At 35.5% G+C, this 21757-nt stretch overlaps 1 protein-coding gene across 2 annotated transcripts in view; it reads left to right on the forward strand.

Moving 5' to 3' along the window:
* The window catches only part of Bre1 (E3 ubiquitin-protein ligase Bre1), a 38649-nt gene extending 17131 nt beyond the window's left edge, over positions 1-21518 (forward strand). The window contains exons 9-16 of one of the 2 annotated variants that reach the window (XM_085958358.1): positions 1954-2147; positions 9556-9709; positions 11614-11784; positions 12543-12734; positions 13368-13560; positions 14440-14534; positions 19982-20302; positions 21012-21518. In XM_085958358.1, coding sequence (XP_085814484.1) covers positions 1954-2147; positions 9556-9709; positions 11614-11784; positions 12543-12734; positions 13368-13560; positions 14440-14534; positions 19982-20266 — 1284 coding nt within the window. In that variant the 3' untranslated portion in view covers positions 20267-20302; positions 21012-21518. Of the gene's footprint in view, positions 1-1953; positions 2148-9555; positions 9710-11613; positions 11785-12542; positions 12735-13367; positions 13561-14439; positions 14535-19981 lie in introns of both variants that reach the window. The other variant, XM_085958357.1, reaches the window with a different exon arrangement.
* Positions 21519-21757: the final 239 nt, after the last annotated feature.

A 21757-nucleotide genomic window follows, 5' to 3' on the forward strand; every position in this document is an offset into this window, starting at 1 on the left:
TATCTAATGTGGTAAATCAATGGTATGATGACATATTTGATGTTTGGTTCGATGGATCGAATTGCGTCTGTGTATGTGTGTGTGTGATTGAGAATGAAATTTTGTTGGTATTTTTGATGTTGGTGTCTCATTGAATATCTGTATGTCAAGAATGAGGTTTATTTATTCTCTGAATGCTGCACCAATAGCCCTGTCCGCGTACAGGCTTTTTTCCGTTTGTTTCATGAATTCAGCACACTGCATATGTCATCTGCGCATTGTGTGCCTCAAGTCGGTTTTAAAATGGCTGATATTTGTGAAAAAGTGCTAGTGCAGGCAGATCCGCCACGCTTGGATTTCTGTTTAACACTCCAGCAACTTCGTATTTTTTTGAGAAGGTTCGACTTGTTCATGGAGTTGCTAGTTTATATTTTAGTCTATACCTGAAGTCTACAAGTATACAACAATTTAGACATAGACTATTTACGAAGGTGAATAATTCATACATCAATATTTTATCATTCATGTAATGCAAAGTACACGGACTAGATGGCAGTAAATTAGTTCCAAGACCGATTTTGTCGTTAAGATACTCAATTATTCTTAATTATTATAGGTAATGTGATTGAAAAAATAAGTAAAAAAATAACTACAGTCGAACTCGATTATTACGATCACGGACATAGCGAGATCTCGTATGTAATGAGGAAACATTCGTAGACATTTTAGTTTATGATTATACATTTATTCACTTTTGTAACGAGTTACTTATTGGATATACCGAGCAAAAATTTTCTTCGTTTAAAAACATTTTCGACCCTTAGCAATAAAATCCGATCGTAGACCGATGCCGCTGGGATCGGATTACGTTTAGGACACTAGTTAAGTGTCTTATGTTCCTAATTGGTATTTTCGCTGACATTGAAAAAGTATCCACGCATATGGTTGAAATTTCATGTAAAAAATCCAAGTTGAAGTCAGTAGGTACCTATCAGCGTCCATTAAAATAAACGACTTTTGTAGTTTATGAATGCCATGCTTGTTTCAGGGAAAAATTCTAATTGTGTATGTATTTTTGTTTGAATTGCGACTTTTTGTGTTATGTGACCGCTCATTTACAAATACCTATTCTCTGATATAACGAATAATGCTTATAACGCGCAAATTCAGTCGGTCCCATCTTCCTCGTAATAACCAAGTTTGACTAACATAATTAAGTGTTTGTTTTTCTAAATCTTACTATTTATTTTTAATTTTTATACTAGTTTTCCAAGTATTAAGTAGATGACGCTGTATTAATGAGAATAATTTTGTTCGTCACTTGCGAACCCATTTACATTTATTATTTAAGACTTGACACATATGTGAATCTGTGTGAAAACCATAGATAATATGTGAAAACTGATGAACAATGTAGAGAGCGAGACGAATGCCTCTGTTTGAGGCATACACAAAACAACTCAGTGTAAAACCAGAATTTAAAATTTGAAGTGAAAGTGGATGATGAAGTGATTAGATGTGCACTTAGCTAATGATCATTCAGTTACAGTGACGAACAGTAACAGCGCCCATACACGTGCATGGATTTACTGCCAGCAATAGTGCGTATATCGCGGTAAGAAAATGTACTGTAAACATGTATTATCCTGCAGTTGGCAAGATTACATGCATGAATCAAAAAAATTCGAAAGCTTCTGAATTACTTGATGTCAGCAGTAAATCCATACACGTGTAAAGGCAGTATAAAGGTACAATGGAAATCTGACATAAATCATGTACATTTTGTTAGTCATACTTATTTGTTTTCATTGAACTTACAATACAAATTGCAGATGGTGGTGGTGGAGTTTCTATTAAAACTATTAAAATGTGCACTGTTTATATCAGATCCCCACAGCATAACACTACCCCTCACCACTGTTCAGTTATGATTTTCAAATAAGTCCGCTTAACCAAGTTATTGTGTGATTTTAGAGTGACGAACCTAGTGATTCAAAGGACGGCATTGTGGCAAACGCAGGGGGTAACTCGACAGGGGCGGAAGGGGGTAAAGGGTCGGCGGCCGCCAAAGGAAATTCTAAACCCAAAGACAAAGATCGACCCGATCACAACAGACCAAACAAGTCACAGGAGGCTGACATCATTAAGGACCTCAAGCAACAATTAAAGTAAGCAATCACAGCATTATGAAGAAACTATACAGTGGCGAAGACTCCGTACTGGGAGATTATTTAAAGCCCAAATTGCTTATTAACAATGATTAACGTATTTAAATAATATCTTGGTTATTTTATAATCTACCAAAAGTAATATAATTTGCCAACGATATCTGTCGTATATGTAGGAATGTATTATAAATTCACTGCCGGCTTTGACAGACATATATCTACTCTTACTGGGCCAATAGGATTGGTACTAATACGCAACAGGAACCAACACAATCATTCAAAGGCTTCAATTAATTTTGGTAGATTTCACACAAACAATTAATTGTAAAACACACAATGTCAAAACCAGTGTCAAACTATCACGTGACTTAAGGCATTTCTATAAAACCTAACAAACCCTTTTGTATGAAGGTAATATTATAATATTGAAGGTGAACAAAATTAAAATTCAAATAGAATGGTGTCAACTTCTTGTGGCAGTGCAGGCAACTCATTCAGATGACACTACTAATACCATTCCAAAGTGATTTTTTCATGGCGCAATGCCAGAAGAATTTGTCCTTAATCTACTTTCTGTAAATATGGCTGCCCTAGGATTTGTTTTCAGTTATCTACTATAGACCATATTCTGTATATATTATATAGACCTTATTCCATAGACTATATTAGTGATCTGACCCATTGGTATAGTCCAGGGATGGTGAACCTATGGCATGCATGCCACTAGTAGCACGTGAGATAATTTTGCATGGCTTGCAAATGTTTCATTTTGAAGAGAAAAGAAATTACTATTTTATATATATTTAAAAAGTATTTTTTTATATTTTTTTTTACGAATTATGTACCTAATATATATTATTTAAAAAAATGATAACATAGCCATGCGCGTATTTTCTTCGGTTTTCCATATTATGTTTACCAATCGATGCGCAAACGGAAATTATGAAATTCATGCATAAACGACAAATCGCATTGTATAAAAAATAGCAGGTAAATCCTTTTCAAGAATAATCATCACTTACATAAATTAATTATCGGCAGCCATTTAAATAATTATAGTAACTGCTTGTTATTTTGCCTCATGGATAAATCTCTAAAAATGGAAAACCGCTCAGTGATAGAGAATACAATATGAAAGAAGAGTGGTTTAAATGCTTCCACGATGTCTTTGAAAAACTTGAAAACAAGGAAAAAAATATTCAAACAATAAAAGATATGGATTCAGCTAGAAATACGATGAAAGATTGAATATCAAGAACTCAATTGTAAATTTTAAACTTTTTAAATATAATTCTTAAAAACTATTTTTTTAGAAAACTTTAAAAAACTTATTTTTCGCCATGTGAGTATCCGAGTGAGGGCTACGTTTAATCTGTCACTGAAGGAGTTGTAGAAACAGTAACTAATATTTCTTCTTCTTCATTCAGATTGCCTTTACCGCTTAAGGCGATGTCTTCGGCCTAAATAACACATATAATGTGACTTTTACGCCATCTATTTATATTTAAAGGCATCTACCATGAATTTCTAAAAATCTGTTACTAAAAACTTTGGTCAGTTTCAATCAGATGGCAGTGAGTTACCATAACTAATTTTAAAAGTAAATTAAAGTTGCCAATGGAATGGAATTCTAGATGAATAAAATTGCTAGACAAAAATTCATTTACATATTATTATTTAAGAATATAATAATATATTCTAATATAACCACTTGAGACCCGAGGGAGAACCAGCCATCAAAAAAAATATTTCTTTGATTTTATGGAAGAGAAGTATTAGTCTATTGACAAAAAAAATTTTTTTACGTTTTTTTTATTTTGTAAAGTAAAATATACTATATGCACATACCAGGTAACACTGCAGATGAATATTACCTACTCTATAAACTTAGGGAAGGTAAAGAAAACAACTTGTCATAGGAATGGTCATTTTTAATAGAACATTACACAATAAAAACAATACAAAAACATTATAAATAGGATAATTAAATATATTTACACTTAAAATTAGTTAAAATTATGAAATAAAACCCTAAATATCGTCGTTGAAACTAGAAAATTGTGTAACTCCGTTTTAATCGAAAATTGACTTTGAATGCCATCTAGTGGCCGTTGATAATATCTATCCGTCTTGCAAATTTTGTAATTCCAGAAAAATTGTATCATTGTTAAATCATGGATGATTTCACTCCAAAACCATACATTTGTATAGGAAACCATAATGTTTTTTGTCTCTCCTGTAAAGTAGTGTTTTTGGAGTTACACAATTTTCTAGTTTCAACGACGATATGTACTTTAAAATTGCTTTGAGCTGCATCCTATACTGTGTGATACAGCTCAAAGCAAAATTTTGTGCACACGTATATATTGCATTTTATGCAAATATACCTGGTGCGGGACTTGCATCCAGGGTATCTGCACACGGATGCTGAATGGTGGCCAACGCTGTCCAAACGTACCTCAGCGATCGGTTGGGGGAAAACCGTTCTCCTGCGAGCTGGTGGCTCTGTGTCTACCTGCGATGTCGACATGTTTCTTGGCCGACCTCGTGCTGGCAGTGTTAAAATGTTGGCTACCCGATCTTCATACCGAATCATAGCTTTCGCTAATCTGATTCAGTACGACAACAGTCTCATAATATCCTTTCGGGGTACATTTTCTAGTTTACAATTCCGCATATACATTAGCCAACAGTTTACTACCGCCAAGTCCACAAAGTGGTTAAAAACCCTCACAGGCCATTTGCATGTCTTCATCGCAGTCCTGTAATAAGCAATTATCCGATCGCCGACATGCCCTCTCGCCAACAAATCTTCCTCCAATTCCGGACCAGCATTCGGCATACTGAAACAATAGGAAAAAAATATTATTACATAATCCATATTTCCTCATTAATTCAAGTATTTAGCAGTAAAAATACAAATAATGATGGGTAATAATATGTTTTGATTGAAGTTTACTATTCAAACCATCAACTCCTCATTCGAGACAATCGCTACATCATGTGTACAAGATGTAATGAATTCTTGTTTTTATGCCAAAGCATGTAATGAAAATGAATCTAGAGTATGACCGGATGGTATATAAAACCAATAAATATATTATTAAGAAAATTGTAAACCTACCATTTTGTGAGCCAGGGAAGCACCCTGGATTGTGATGTCGAAGGTTGTAAATGTCGAATGTAAATGTCGTCGCTGTTGTCGGACTCGTAACCATCGCCGACTTCGCAGTCTGTCGTCCAATATTTCGTCGAGTTCATCAGTATTAAAAGATTTATCTATATGTAAACAAAAAAACATAACCTAATTACATTCATATACTCGTGTCAAACTTATCATTGTAGCATTGTGAATAATTATAATGATGATTATGAGATACATTTTCGAGACAAGTTTCAGTAATTTTGAATGAAATTAAAATTTTATTTTATTAAATTCGGTTCTACAATCATAATATGCGAATGAAAGAAATTCACTATCTATTAGATAATTTACAAAACGTACAAGATGGGCTCGATGACATTTGTCATAAACATAACCTCAAACTAACGTAAAGTATTTATAATTTTACGAAAAAGATGAGTCTACGCCTAAAATAATATATATTGATGATAAATGCATGATGGTGATTGAAAATACAGTATATCGTCACCGTTCAGGCAAAAGTCACCAACCCTGAAAATGGCAATTTTGAGTTGAGTATGTCACCCGAAGCGTAAAATTATGTTCTTTAAGATGCAAAACTCACCTCGGTACATGAGTTAGTAAAATTTTGCTTAAATCCGAATTATTTGTTTTTCACTAAATGACTTTCGATAAAATCTTAACAAGCAAAAGTCATTATAGGTGAATAGACATTATTGACTCTATAAAAAAAAATCCTTCGTTATAAATATACAAGCAAAAGTCACTATACTATGGATGGTGAGTTTTACTGATGCTTCTTTTGGCTAACATTGTTCAGATTATTAACAAGCAAAAGTCACCAAACCATAATTTGAGCTACCTTGCCTCCTTTAAAACCTTCCAGATGTTTTAATTAGCATCAAAAAGTAAAAGTACCTTAAAGAAATTATTAAGAAAACATGAGAAAATAATTTAATGTAGATAAAACCTTAAAAACATTAAAATCTGATTTTTCCTGCATTTTCAAACTTTCAAATTGCGATATCTCAAAACTATGTTTTTAGGGTTGGTGACTTTTGCCTGAACGGTGACGATATGTAACTCTTTTCAATAATTTTTGAATGTTTGTTTGACAATCAAAACTGCGTGACATAGTTTGTCATTTTGATGTACGATAATAATATTATTTATTATACACTGAAAAGTTTACTTACTTGACAAAAATGTTACTGATGAGTCGATTCCTTCCTGTTTTCAAACAATATACCTAATAATGGCCAAATAAAAAAGAATTGTCATAAATCCGATATTAGATCGAGAGCACGAATGCTACCATAGACTAATGCTACCATATGTTAAAATGCGAGATTTGTTTATTTTGTTGATTATTTTTATCATAAATAATGATAAAAAAACAGTTGTAATTTAAGCAAATACTAATTGCAAATAATTCGCAGTTTCAAATTTTGAATATAGGCAGGTTTATACGTAAATTAAGTTAATATTGTAATTTCAATTATTAAGTTATTTTTATTCATATGGCAATTTCGCCTCAAACTGATAAACTGATTTTTGTCAAAATGCAGAGAAATGTTATTTTGTCTTGTCTATGTGTGAGTTTCATTTTCAACGCATGTTATGGTATGTGTGTTTTGTATGGAGATATTTTGTTTCCAAATAATTCCACAACGGCAGCACCATACAGACAAACATGTTGCCAATTTGGGCAATTATTATGGTTTCGATTTCTATCGATTCGTTAATATACAAAAATACAAGATTAAATTTAAATAACTGCCGTAAAAATTAATAAATAATATTTTTAATAGAAACGCTAAGCGTTATTCGCGATAAATTGCGTGTAAGCCGAGATTTTTCGATTTTAATTGCGTGCTTTCTAACCTCTAAATCGATGTTTTTTAAATTTGAAAAAAGAGATATAAGGATATAATAAATTCCAATTTTCGCTTAGCGTTTCCCTGGGTAATAGATTTACGTACATTTTTATCGTAATTTTGATAATAAATCTTATGTCATTCATTCTTACCACCCGATAGAAATGTACCGAATTTGACACTTATTTTTGGTATATAGAACTCCATGATACTTCTTAATTTTTTATTTTATTTTTCTCATTACTTTTGAATATATATTTACCGATTAATAAACTTTTCTAGCTATTTTTCGATAACAACTTTACCTAGAGACATCACCTTAAAACTTCCGCGATTTATTTAATTTATAAAAGTGCACATATTTATAACAATATTGTATGTATTAATTCATTTAGTGCTAACAACGCGATGCGCGTTTGCAGTAGTTGGCCATTAGATATAATTAACATGATATTTAAATGTGGTAATTAACTGGTCAGCAGTGAATGTATTAATAACCGCCGTTCACAAATCGATTGGTGAATCTCCGTCTCGCGGGCTGTCGATCACCTCTCGCAGCTTGTTAAAGTGCCCAGCAGATGTCTGATAGGGATGCAATTTCAGTATTGATTTGCAAACACCACTTTAAGTTTAACATAACTATTTCCATACAATATTCACAATAAGAATTTCTTATCGAAGTTTGTCATTGAGCTGCTCCACTTTTATAAATCATTATAGACATAAAAATTGAATTACCATATTCGTTCCTACGCTGAGCCTAGGTGAAGGCGGTGTTGCATCTAATTTTTCTATTGTGCGTGCAAATATTCACAATTTTTTTTTGTGTAGATAAATGAACTCAAATTATTACACAGCCTTAGAAAGTACCTACATAATAAGAAAGTAATTATCTTTAAATTGCACAATAATATGTATCATAATACGATAAAATAGATGTACAGAAGAAATTCTATAATTTTGAATTTTGGAAATTTTAATAGAATTGAAACTTACTCTCTGTTCCAGGTTTTGATGACCTTTGTTTGTGAATTAGTGTCTGTAGGTAGGACTGTAGTGTATTAGTGATAGTAGGGTGACTGAGGCGGCGATGCCACTTCAACGTGGCGTTCGTTAAGTGTGTGTGAACCATTCGGCCAATCATCGTGCGTATTACTGATTTCACCAACACCTAGACAGGGGACATTAAAGACTAAAACAGGCCGTACGTGTATAGATATACATACCATCATAAATCGTCAGGTGGTCGAGTTTAGAACTAAGCTCATTACAATATGAAAAGTATTAAATGATATGTCAAATGTTAGCATGTGGCGCCCTCACTCAGCGGACCACTTATAGTGGTGGATCTAAACATATTTTTTTGGAACTATATTCAGTTACTTTTACTATACTTGCATTAAGAAAAGATGGCAACTCTCATTTACACAATATCGTAATATTGGTTGTGGCGAAAAAGCATATGACCATAATAGAAAAACATGACATTCGTCCTCTGAAAAATAAGTATGTGAACAATTTCTGAAATTGGGTGGTTTTAAATTTATGGGGACAAATTGAGGTGGAAAATTGGGTGGAGGTTGCAAGAAATGTTTGTTAACCATTTGTTTGATCTGTTAGGTCCTTGCTCTGGATCTAATACAGATTGAGAAAACAACATGTAATTTATGCCAAAGACATGATCGAACGCATACCAATGGTTTCATCAATGAAGACTGTATCAGCCACAGACAATGATCCAGATGTTTGACAATTTTATATCTATTATATTACTAATACTATCGACTGAAGGTACTTGATGGAATTTGAATTAAAATCCATTAGAATTTTAATTTATATCTGTTGATATTTTCAACAAAAAACCTTCCATATAAAATTTGGTATTTTCAAAGTATTTTGGTCAACAATGTTTAATATTTATACATTAGTGAGTCACTATTTCTGTTCTAAGACTAAGCTTCTAGTACAGTTTTTCTACGAGGGACACACAACACCCACAATGGTATAGTGGCAGAGCATCCGCCTCTGAAGCTGAGACTCACTCGCTTTGATTCTTCGACTGGCAAAAATCATATGTTGTTTTGACCCAATTTTTTGCTCTTTATCGAAATCTAGAGGGGGGGATACTTATGCTATGGAAGTATGTATAAGTAAGCCGATAACTTGAAGTATTCAGAGCGATGTATCTCTCAGTAGGTTTAGATTATGGCTACATCGTATTTTCCTCAGTCGTGTAAATGGTTTTCTCAACTCAGTATTTTGGTTCAATGGTATGGTCCCGGTAATTATCCAGAGTGTAACCTAAGTACATATCTAATGGAATGTGGTTTTTCCAAAAACACTACATTTTCTGTCATCTAATAACATTTTTCACTTGATGTTTCAGGAAAGCCGTTAATGAACAAAAAGAGATGAAGCTTTTGCTGGATATGTACAAAGGTGTTAGCAAAGAGCAGCGGGATAAAGTTCAATTAATGGCGGCCGAAAGAAAGGTCCGCCAGGAATTAGATGATCATCGTCAGCAGGCCAAAAGACAACAGGTAAATAAAAACTCTTCGTTTACCTTTTCAGGTTTATCTATGAATTAATTATAATGATGATGACTCAAAAATAACCGTCATCAATGGCATACAGATTGGGCATATCAACAAGTATGTCGGAAAGGGTTGGTAAGAGAAGATCGGAATGAGCCATGGGGAAACCTTCATCCAGCAGTGGATCGACCCCAGCTGATCATGGTGATGTTTAGTCATGCATAATGTTACTTATATCTTTTCGAGCACATATCCCAAGAAATTTATAATAACTTAACAAGGTAGATTTTGCAGGATCACTTAAAAAGTTACCCTAATTACTAAAATTGGTTCTTGTCGGTTTAAGGGAAGCCAGCAGCAAACAAATTTTGAAAATAGCCGATATACATTATTTGTTAGGTTCAGTTAGGTTCGGTTTTCATTCTTGAATTCATGAATTTTGCCAAAATTGGCTATGAAAATTGGCACAGTTCCTTCCCACCTGGCTTCTCGTAAACCAACTTTACCCTAAAATTGATATAACTTTTTTGATATTCATTTAATTCAAATAAATCCCTTAAATATTTATAGGTATTGAATTCTTTTATTATTTATTCATGTTTTAATTGAACTTTGTGTATCAGTGTAATCAAGAAAATATAGTTTATTGCCTTTTTTTTTATACAAAATGACAAACGTAAAAAGTCCATGATGGAAGTAATTGATAAAAGAAAATATTTTACTAAAACTGCAGTTACAACAGTTACAACTGCAGTTACAGTCATCATCATCAGCCGGGGTCAATCCACTGCTGGATGAAGGCCTCCCCAAGCTTTCTCCAACTCTCTCGGTCCTGTGTCGTTCGCTGCCACGTATTTCCGCCGAACTTTACCAGTTCATCAACCCAGCGGCTTTTAGGGCGACCCTGTGGCCGTTTCGTACCCCTTGGGTACCATTGAATGACGGCATTTGTCCAGCGGCCGTCCTTTCGGCGAGCAATGTGCCCCGCCCATCTCCATTTCAGCTGTTTGGCAACGTCTATTACATCGCGTACTCTTGTCTGCTTCCTAACCCATTCAGTTACAGTAAAACCTCGTTAATACGAATTCCATGGGACTGAAAATCGAAAAAAATCGAATTACGAAATATGAAATGTATGGGGGAAAAATATTAATATTTTGAAAAAAAGTTTTTTGATTTTTATTAATTTCGTTTACGATCTTAGATGTGCGTATGAAATTTCCGATTCCGTGTGTGTTAATGGGCCATAAAATGTCAGGATTATTTATATTACCTTCTTGAAATAAGTAATTTATGATGTTTTAAGAAAAATCTGTCACAATTTTCAATGACTGGCTCATGAAATAGTGTACTTTATCACGATTTATTGAATATTTTTATATGCCAGGACTGAAATCATTTCGAATTACGAAATTCGAATTAAAGGTATTGTTTTTATGAAAATAATGTTCAAGGTACTTTTTTTGCGAAAATTTTGAATTACGGCGAATTTCGAATTATCCATGTTTTACTGTATGAAACGAGGTTTTACTGTATATATAATACTCTTCAAGATATTTATAAGATAGAGGGCTATTATATGTTTTGTATTCACTCAAAATGAGCATTATTTTGACGAATTTAGTTTTTAATAATAGAAATAGATTTTATAGATCAAATAAGTCAAATATATCGGACTCTATATAACTAACATCATAAAATGATACATGTACAGCTACACCTATTATTAAATAATTTCAACTTTCAATAAGATGTTTGATTTTGACCATGTCCTGCATCCTGTAATAACGGCGCCGATTGTCTCCAATGGGCTAATGATATATCGATTTAATCATGTGATTGAAAATAGATAATGTTATAATATAACAGATCTCGCTGACTGCAGAATATAAATGAGTTTATGTTTGAAGGAAACCAAGCGAGAAGAGAGGCGGAAACTGGCAGACGAAGATGCGATGCGGAAAATAAAACAACTGGAGGAACAGAAATATGAACTACAAAAACAGATATCTTCGCAGAAACCTCCGGGAGACGGCTCCTGGCCTCCCGGTCACCACGCCAAACCCTTCGTTGGATCACATGTAAGCCAAACAAAATACATTGTCATGAATACAACCTCCCTCCATCTGGCGATCCTTGGAATCCCATAAAACTTTGGCGTAAATAGGTGAATAGTTATATGCGTATCATCGATTCATGACCCTCATCCGACCCAGAGCCAAATTCTATTCTTTTACCAATTCCAAAGTAATACATGGGTGGAATGAAAAAACAGCAAGCGTTCATATTTCAATTAGTCAATCGTTTCTCGCAGGCTATCTGTCACTGCCACCAGACTATGCGAACCATCTCCAAGACTGTGCGAGAGGCTTTCAGTATTGATTTACAAATGTCACTAGGTTTTACAATAGACATTTTTTCATTTAACAACTTCAACACAAATTATCTCATACAACAGTATTCTTCACGATAGTACTATGGCAGTATCTGACAGGCCGCAGATTTTTAATGACGATTATTTTGTAGATAGGCAGCGAAAAACACCGAAACCATCGTTATTTATAATATTTATATAAACACGCATATGTCATACATACATACTACCGAGGTGGCTGTAAACAATATGTAGTTTATTGCCACCATGCGCCAATATGCTTATCGTGGCTATCAATTTGGCCAAACTAAAATTGTCGATACTAAATGTATTGTGATGCATAAAGTTCATAAGACTTCTAGTAATAGTCCAAAATCTTTGCTTTCTATAATTTTCTTTTTTTCCATCATTGACACCTGCCACCTTTTAGTGAAATAAAATTGTTAATATTGAGCAAATTTTCAGGAGGAAGAGGCGTTACTAAATGAAATGGAGGTGACGGGGCAGGCGTTTGAAGACATGCAGGAGCAGAACTCAAGACTTATTCAGCAACTGAGAGAGAAAGACGATGCTAACTTTAAGCTAATGACTGACAGGATTAAAGCCAACACGTACCAAACACTTCTCAAAGCCGAGAAAGAGATACTCGAGGAGCAGGTCGGTAGTTGGCATTTCTATTTCTGATTCCTCAAAGCCTTCTTCCTTCCAGCATATCGACAATATTCGACGCCTCAAAAAATACTTGTCGCTCGCTGGCCTCCTTGTGCGCCACGGTGCCCAGTTGAATTAATAAATAATAATATGCCGAGATATCCTATTTTATTTTGCTTATTTTCATTCTATTGATTTTTTTTTTTTTTTTGACCATGTCCGATCCTGATAGGATCATATGGGCCTCCACAGCGTGGAGGTTTGTATTGACAGATTTTGTTTTTTACGAGAAATGGATGTCAGCCACTTGCTCAACCTATTAGGTCCATACCCTGACACACACAAATTGAAAAACAATATGTGTACTTGCCAGACCCAGGATTCGAACCTTCTAGTGATAGTGATAGTTTATGATAAAACTCTGTATAATATTGTTCTATGTTTAAAACGCAATACGATGCATATAAAATACTTACGTTGAAATCGACCTTCTAAGCTTTAAACACAAAAAAAATTGTTCACAAATATCAAATTGTGTACTTATTGGTATTTGAAATAGACACCTGACATGGTTGTCGATCTGTGATCTGAGTCTTGCAAGATGGTGCTCTATACTAAAATATTCTTTTATAATTGTAGGTATCGACGAGAGATCAGCAGGTAGACATAATGAATTCGGTGACGCGGAAGCTGGAGGAGAAGGAGAGAATTCTTCAGAACACCCTGAGCGCCGTGGAGAAGGAGCTGGTGCTCAGGCAGCAGGGCATGGAGATGCATAAGCGCAAGGCCATCGAGTCGGCGCAATCTGCCGCTGATCTTAAGCTGCATTTAGGTAACCGCACACCTCCTTTGCCAAAATGATAAGTATTCTTCTTTCACCCTGTTTCGACCCAGCACATTGGGGCATAATGCAAGGCAAGCACATCGCCAACTCTTGCGCCTCCCGCCATTCCAGACCTGCTGCGCGTAGATCATTTTTGTAGCATCGCTGCAGGGTGAGGGGAGGGCCCGGCCACGACATTGGAACCCTTGAGGCTGTGCCAAAAGGGTACGAAGTGTCGCACTTCCATTCGGAACATATGTCCCAGCCACGTAAAACGTCTCTTCGTGATTACCTCAATCACCGAAGGCTGCTGTGTCCGCTCACGAACTCGGGTGTTTGTAACGCGGTCGTACCAATGTACCCCTAAGATTCGGCGAAGACATTGATTCTCAAAGCTCAAAAGTCGAGACCTTTGAAGCTTAGTAAGATGCCATATCTCAGCCATACTGGAGCACAGGTAGCACACACGCATTGAACAAATGGCATTTGGTCCTCACAAAGTACAGCTTTGACCTCCATGCGACTCCAAGTTAGTTGGCTGAATGCAGCCCTGCCATACCCCACGTACAGTTGTATAATATATTATGTGTGACTGATTATTGATTAATCTAAAATCAAAACGAATACATATAAAAGTTATCGGCTAACAATATGTTAAACTCCAATACAAAATTACTGCATCTTATGATAACTTATTTTTATTCAATGATATTTAGCCGGTTTTAGTATTTGATACTTAATGTCGTATACGTAATAACTTTGATAAGTAATGGTTTTTTGATTTTGATTCTATGTATTAAATTGCTGTCGGGGTAATACAATATTGTTTTCCGAGTCTGGATTATGTCGAATATCCGTGTGCCTAATGCTTGAACTTTTTGTTCACAGAAAAATACCACGCCCAAATGAAAGAAGCTCAGCAGGTGGTGGCCGAAAAGACCAGTGCCTTGGAAGCTGAGGCGTACAAAACTAAAAGACTGCATGTAAGTTTATGCACTCATACTTCACACTTTTGCAATCTTCGATGAACGACTGTTCATTAATGTTGATATATAATCGGTTGATAATGACAAATTCATACGGTATTGGTTATACCCACCAGCCAGCCGTTGCGATATGTTGCAGTGTGGTTGTCATAATGGACATTATGATTGTAATTGTTTTCGTTTGTTGTCTAATCACTTGTGTTACCAATCTCATTGATTATTAAGAGGTGACTGATTTTGCAATGTTGCTAATTATTGCTCAAATAAGAAATGATGTCTGCGTAGACCAGTGGATCTTAACCGGTGCACAGCGGAGCATTGGTATACCGCTAGCTTATTGCAATTACACTGCGAAAAAAAATGATAAAAGTGACAACGGAAAAAGTCCTTCGCGAAATTATGAAAGCCGACGAAAGATCTAATGTGATTTTGATTTTGCCAAATCACTCGCACGCGTCTTTCGTTAGACGCCACTTGCCGGACCCTATAGTACCCTGCACAGACTATCCGCCTTCTCACTCTTGCGTTTGCGGTTCCCTTTTTGCGAGTTCTTAATTTTTGTACCAAGAAGAAAAAGAATTGGTCACCTTGTCGACAGATCGTACTCTAAATATAAAATTTTCTGAAATAACTATGGAGAAATTTTGGATTTCTGTCCTAGACAGAAATCCAGCTCTCTACATAGAATATCCAGCTCTCTACATGAGGGCGCTAAAAATCTTGTTACAGTTTTCAACATCATATTTGTGTGATCTCGGTCTCAACAATAACTATACTAATATAAAAACTAAAAATCGAGAAAGACTTACGAATTAGATGAAGAATTATTAACCCTTTCCCGGCGACCGTATTCCAGTAGGATACAGCTAGTACGTAACACATGGGCGACCGTATAGCAGTCAGATACGCAAACCTTGACCTGTGGATAACGCAAGAAATATTTTTCATGCGGCATTGAGAATTTTATTAAAAAATAGCCCGATCCATCCGCCTACTTCCACCTATATAACTTTGTCAAAAATATGTTGTTTTAATTTCATAATCATCGATCTTTCGAACCCTCTCGATCTATTGAGATTCGCCGGTACGATTGCATCAGTTCAAATCTACGCGGTATTTTACAGCGCCTGCGCACTAGGCATACAAAATATTTTCATTCGAGTTCGAGTGTGCGCCGAGTGATTTACCTTGTAAAGTTGAATATTCACCGCGATCTTTACAACACCATGTTTGCGGGAATAAAAGACAACCAAAAAACCGAACCGAAAACAATAAATAATGTGTCGTCGAAATATTTCTAAATATGTACTTGAACTTGTGTTCTGGATTATGTCATTTATTTTTATTACTCATGGTCATGTCATCATGTGTCACCCCAATTGTTTGAAAGTCATAAATCGAGCTCATTATTGAAAGTCGTAAATATTTGTAAAGATGCGTCCACACGGAATGAAAAAATATAATATATTATTATATTTTAGTTAGGACGATTGCGAGTTTTACCAATAAATTACGAATTACTATGAAGGAATATATAAAACGTATAAATAAACGTAAGTATAAAAAAAAAACACACGGGTATAATACAACATAATATAAAATATAAATCATGGAATATTGACTTTTCAACTATATTACATATTATCTTTGCATGCAATTTAATGTTTATAAAATTTTAAAACCTCACGCAAAAAATGTTTTTATAGCACTTAGAAAAAAATACGCAGATTTTACAAAATAAATATTGTTTTTTTTATAAAACATAAAACGACAATCACTAACATAACACAATGCTCAATAAAACTGAAAAGTTTAATCTAGTAAAAATCCAAATTTCACTCAAAAAATAACAAAAGAAATTATTATAATATTTCAAGCAGTGTGGACTCAACTTTACGTGAACCATAAAACATGTAATAATATGCGACACACACATAAAAGCTATTATTTTCAATATTTTTAATGGCATTTTTAATTGTTTCTAACATGAGTAAAATATTATAGTGAGTGATTTATTAATTTTTATGGGCGCACAAGCGTGTCTACGTCATCAAACATGGCTCCGTGATTTTTCAATACAAGGGACTATCAATGGTTTCATTGAAGTAAATACAGCTAAATTCAACAATCGATTCTATTTTTTAGTGTGGCACTTCGAACCTTATGTATCTAGGCATGATAACAGTTATACCAGCTATTTTTAATTGCCGTATTTATCATAATACAGCGAAGCACAGCATTTAGAAAAACCTTCCCGCAGAGCGGGCTTCTTTCATATTGAAACTGACGCGGCGGCCGGGTTAAGGGTAGCTATACAAATATTCGACCTAATATTTCTCCTAAAACTGTAAATCTGCAAAATCCGACAAGCTCCACGTATCACATTAAATGATTTTCACATCAAATAAATTCCATTTTGTTGAGGGTAATTTTATTTTAGTTACAGTTTTTCCATTCCACTGTTATACTTATTATAATCTGTTTAATTTGTAATAAAATTTATGTCCGCATATTTTTCTTTGTTTTCTGACTGTTTGATTTTGGTGCACCGCAATTTTTTCTTATGATGAAAGGTGCACCGTGACTTCCAAAAGGTTAAGAACCACTGGCTTAGACTTTAGACCAATGTTACATGCACAGACATTTTGCTGGAACAGATTGCAGATGGTTATCACATCAAGTATGTGTTAAACAATAGCTACAATAAGCAGTTAACCCGGTTAACTGCTGTTTAATGTACGAGGGTGGGTCAATAAGTCCTTAGAAAAGCCGACAAGTGGCGCGACTAGTACTGTAAGCGGTTTGTTTTCATGCAGCGCACTACCGATTCAGTATGCTGCGAAGTTTCAATCAGATTGGTCGGGTTGTTGTGTGTTTTTCGTACATTTAAAAAAAAAATTTGCTTGTGGAAAATGGAAAAATGGAAAATGGAGAAAATTGAGTTTAGAGCTGTTATTAAACATTTTAATATAAAAGGGTTAACAGCAAAGGAAATAAAAAATGAGTTGGATTTAGTTCACGGCATATCTGCTCCTTCACTCGCAACTATTTATAACTGGTTAAATGAATTTAAACGTGGTCGTACATCAACAAAGGATGAACCACGCTCAGGACATCCTGTAGAGGTGACTACACCAGAAATGATCAATAAAATCCACGATATGGTGTTAAGTGACCGAAGATTAAAGTTGAGTGAGATAATTGAGGTTACAGGGATCTCAAAAGGTAGCGTCATTTCTATTTTACATGACAAATTGGGCATGAAAAAAATTTCTGCAAGATGGGTGCCGCGTTTGCTCACAGTCGACAATAAACGCAATAGGGTGGTGGCCTCTAAAGCCCTGTTGTCGCTCATGCAACGCAATCCGGATGAATTTTTTCGTCGCTTTGTGACTGTAGATGAAACATGGATACACCACTATACTCCCGAGACGAAAGAACAGTCAAAGCAGTGGATTGCGAAAGGCGAACCATGTCCAAAGAAGGCGAAAACCGTAAAATCAGCTGGTAAGGTTATGGCTACTGTATTTTGGGATGCACGTGGAATTATTTTCGTTGACTATTTGGAAAAAGGAAAAACAATAACAGGGGATTATTATGCATCTTTATTGGACCAGCTAAAAAACGAAATTGAAGAAAAACGGCCTCATTTAAACAGGAAAAAAATCCTCTTTCATCAGGACAATGCCCGTGTTCACACATGTTTACGATCAATGGCTAAAATTGAAGAATTGAAGTTCGAATTGGTCGACCACCCACCGTATTCGCCAGATTTAGCCCCCAGTGACTTTTTCCTTTTCCCAAACTTAAAAAAATGGCTAGGTGGACAACGTTTTTTTTTCAAATGAAGAAGTCATCGATCGGACAAATGTTTTGAGGACCTTCCGAAAACTTATTTTTCTGACGGTTTAAAAAAAATTGAGAAACGTCTAACCAAGTGTATTGAGCTCCAAGGAGATTATGTTGAGAAATAAAAAAACAACAACCCGATCAATCTGATTGAAACTTCGCAGCATACTGAATCGGTAGTGCCGCTGCATGAAAACAAACCGCTTACAGTACTAGTCGCGCCACCTGTCGGCTTTTCTAAGGACTTATTGACCCACCCTCGTACCACCTCATTCTAGTAAGTCCCAAGTGTAGAAGGGGTGAAGGAGTTAAAATTTTCTTGTATCTTGTTTCGAGTAGCATTTTTTTTCTATGTCAGGCGGGTATAATCGCTGTGACAGGTTGCAGGACAACTACTGTAAAAATCATATTATATTTACATTGTTTCGAAAAATACTTATATTATTATACTTCGATATTCGGTATTGGTACTTCGATACTTTCTTTCGATTGCGGTATAGATTTTGCGATTATTTTTGGAAAAAAAATCCCGTACGGACAAGCATCATTAAAATTTTATAGGGATATTTGCGGAGTATCCATACTTTTTCTTTGTATATGACGGCCCTATTTATGTACATTATAATAAATAAATATGTACTGTATGTCATATTCAGTATGTATATTTTTCTCTTAGTAAATCTTAAGTAAGTGCAAAATCAATCATGACTAGGGATTCCAATCCCGGGATCCCGAGCTATTTTCGATATCTATGAATCCCGGGATCGATAAACATAATTCCGGGATTTCGGGATTGATTTTTTTGTCAATTTTTATGGAAAATAAAATAAATGCGAAAATATAACAGAAAAAATACTACTAAAATTACTACATTAGAAATAAACTGAGTTTGAATGAAGTTTGATTTATACCCATGTGTAAGTTGCTCATTCAATATATTTTTTCACATAAATTATTAAAAATGAGAAAGATTGAAAAAAAACAATGCTTCGCATTTTTAACAAAGTAATTCCACCATGATCTCATACGTTTTACGGCAGTTTCATATTTGGCTGACTAATTAGATTTATAAAGCGGAAAGGTCATAAGTACATGATTATTTGCTTTACTATTTTAAATCTCGCTAATCCATTCATTAAGCTTTTACTATCAGAAACAGCAATCTCATATTAAATTCACATTATTATTTATATTACAATATTATTTACTCCATTACACTTATGTATTTCCAAGATTGAATGTAGATATACAATATTAACAATAAATGTCTTAAATAGTATAAATTATAATTACTAGATTTATTTTTCACCGATTTTATCAATGTTATTTGTGAATATAAAAATTTTATATTAACAATCTAAAAAAATGCCAATCCCGGGACCAGTCCCGGGATCCCGGGATTGTCAAATTGTAATCCCGAAATCCCGGGATCAGAATTTTGGCTCGGGATTGGATTCCCTAATCATGACTATGTCATGAATAAGTTAATTCAAGAATTATTACTAAATGTAAATATTTGGTATTGAGAAATTGAGGATTTGAGAATATTTTGAATGATCAATAGTTAGATCTTGTTTGGTCTTGATCTGTCGCAGGAGGAGTTAGCGGTGCTCCGGCGTAAGGCGGAGCGGATGAAGAAGATGGAGCTGGCGGGCAGCAGCATGGACGAGGTGCTGTTGGAGGAGATCCGGGAGTACAAGGAGACCCTCACATGCCCTTCGTGCAAAGTTAAGCGCAAGGACGCAGTGCTCTCCAAGTGTTTCCACGTCTTCTGCTGGGACTGCCTCAAGACGCGCTACGAGACCCGGCAGCGCAAGTGCCCTAAGTGCAACGCGGCCTTCGGCGCCAACGACTATCACAGACTCTACCTGTCTACTTAGGCCGCCCGCCCCCGGGGGAGGACGCCCCGCCGAATCGCCCCTCCGCCCGTCCGCCACTGTACATATCCGCCCGGTCTCCCCTCCGTCGCCTGCGACCGCCCGGACTGATGGTTCGCCGGGAGATGCGGAGACGGAGGGGCGGGGGAGGGGGACGCCGAGACGGCCTGTCGTGCCGCGCGGAATTGTTATATTAACAATTGAGCCGGGAGGTCCCGCGCCCGCGACGAGCCGCATGTAAATATCGCCCGAAACATTCTACACGCATTTGCGAGAGCTCTTCCTGAGTTTTCAAATATTTTTTTTACCTGAAATTTAATCGCGTCGACTGAGGTTTAACAAATGCAATTATTTAATTATTTTTTTCTACAGTATGCGTTCGCCCTCGTAAGATTCCGATGACCCCCTCTTTATAATATGATATATCGGCGTAATTATATGCATAAGTATATATAACATTATATATATATTTTTTGTGTGTATTTACAGGGACCTATAAATAATGAGTAATGAGTAACGATATGCTAGAGAAGACGGAGACGCGAAGGTTTAAATCCTCGCGGCGGAGGCGGCGCTCGGGTGAGCTCGGCCGCGCGGGTCGTCTCGTCTTGTTCCTTAATCAATGTTATTTTAATATTGTATGTATGATGCGTATATATTAGTGTTATTTATGTGATAAGAATGTTGTATGCGACACCTTTCGGGGGGGCCGCTCCCCCATCGAGGGTTTCGATCGTGGTCGACGGAGCGGCCCCCCCGCGTATTATTTTTGTCCACTTTAAACTTTTTTTTTATCAACCTCCGAGCTGACGGCCTCTCGAATCTGCGTTTTCGCAATGAGAGCGTATGTATGTTAATATTATCTCTGCGGTGTACGGATTCCAATGTATGGATTGAATAAATAGTTTGAATTTCTAATTTTTCTCCGCGGCCGGCGTCACCTCCCCGCAGGGAAAATTATTTTTTTGTAATTTAGGATATTTTTTTAACGCCTCCACCCGCCCGAAAACGTGTTACGAAAGTCAATGTGAGTAAAAGTTATTGTTAAATAAAAAAATTATTTCCATGAATAATGATCTAGTTCAGCTTTTTTTAAAAATAATAATTTATTAAGAAAAATGTTCACTTTTTAATATTTTTCCAATTGTTGGTTTCACTATTAATATTATCGATGTGCATTTTGGAAGCAGTTGGATACTATTTGTAACTTGGCTCAACAGAGTTGACTCCATCAAATAAAATATAACCGATAAAATACATGTTTTTTATTTTACCTTTAAAATATACCACTTACAGTAGAATCTCACTAATCTGACACTATATAAAACCTGCAGGTGTCGAATTAGCGAGATTCACTTATATATCTTTACTACTTTCCTTTTCGGAATGCATCCCATCCCTTTACTGACGATCCTTTACACAAATTTTTAGGTCAACTCAATCGGGTCTTCAATATTGAGACCATACCTAAATAAGATTTGATATAAATGAAAA

This window comes from Rhyacophila brunnea, unplaced genomic scaffold (assembly GCF_057557595.1).
Source record: "Rhyacophila brunnea isolate RB1 unplaced genomic scaffold, BYU_Rbru_1.0 scaffold_7, whole genome shotgun sequence".
NCBI lineage: Eukaryota > Metazoa > Arthropoda > Insecta > Trichoptera > Rhyacophilidae > Rhyacophila > Rhyacophila brunnea.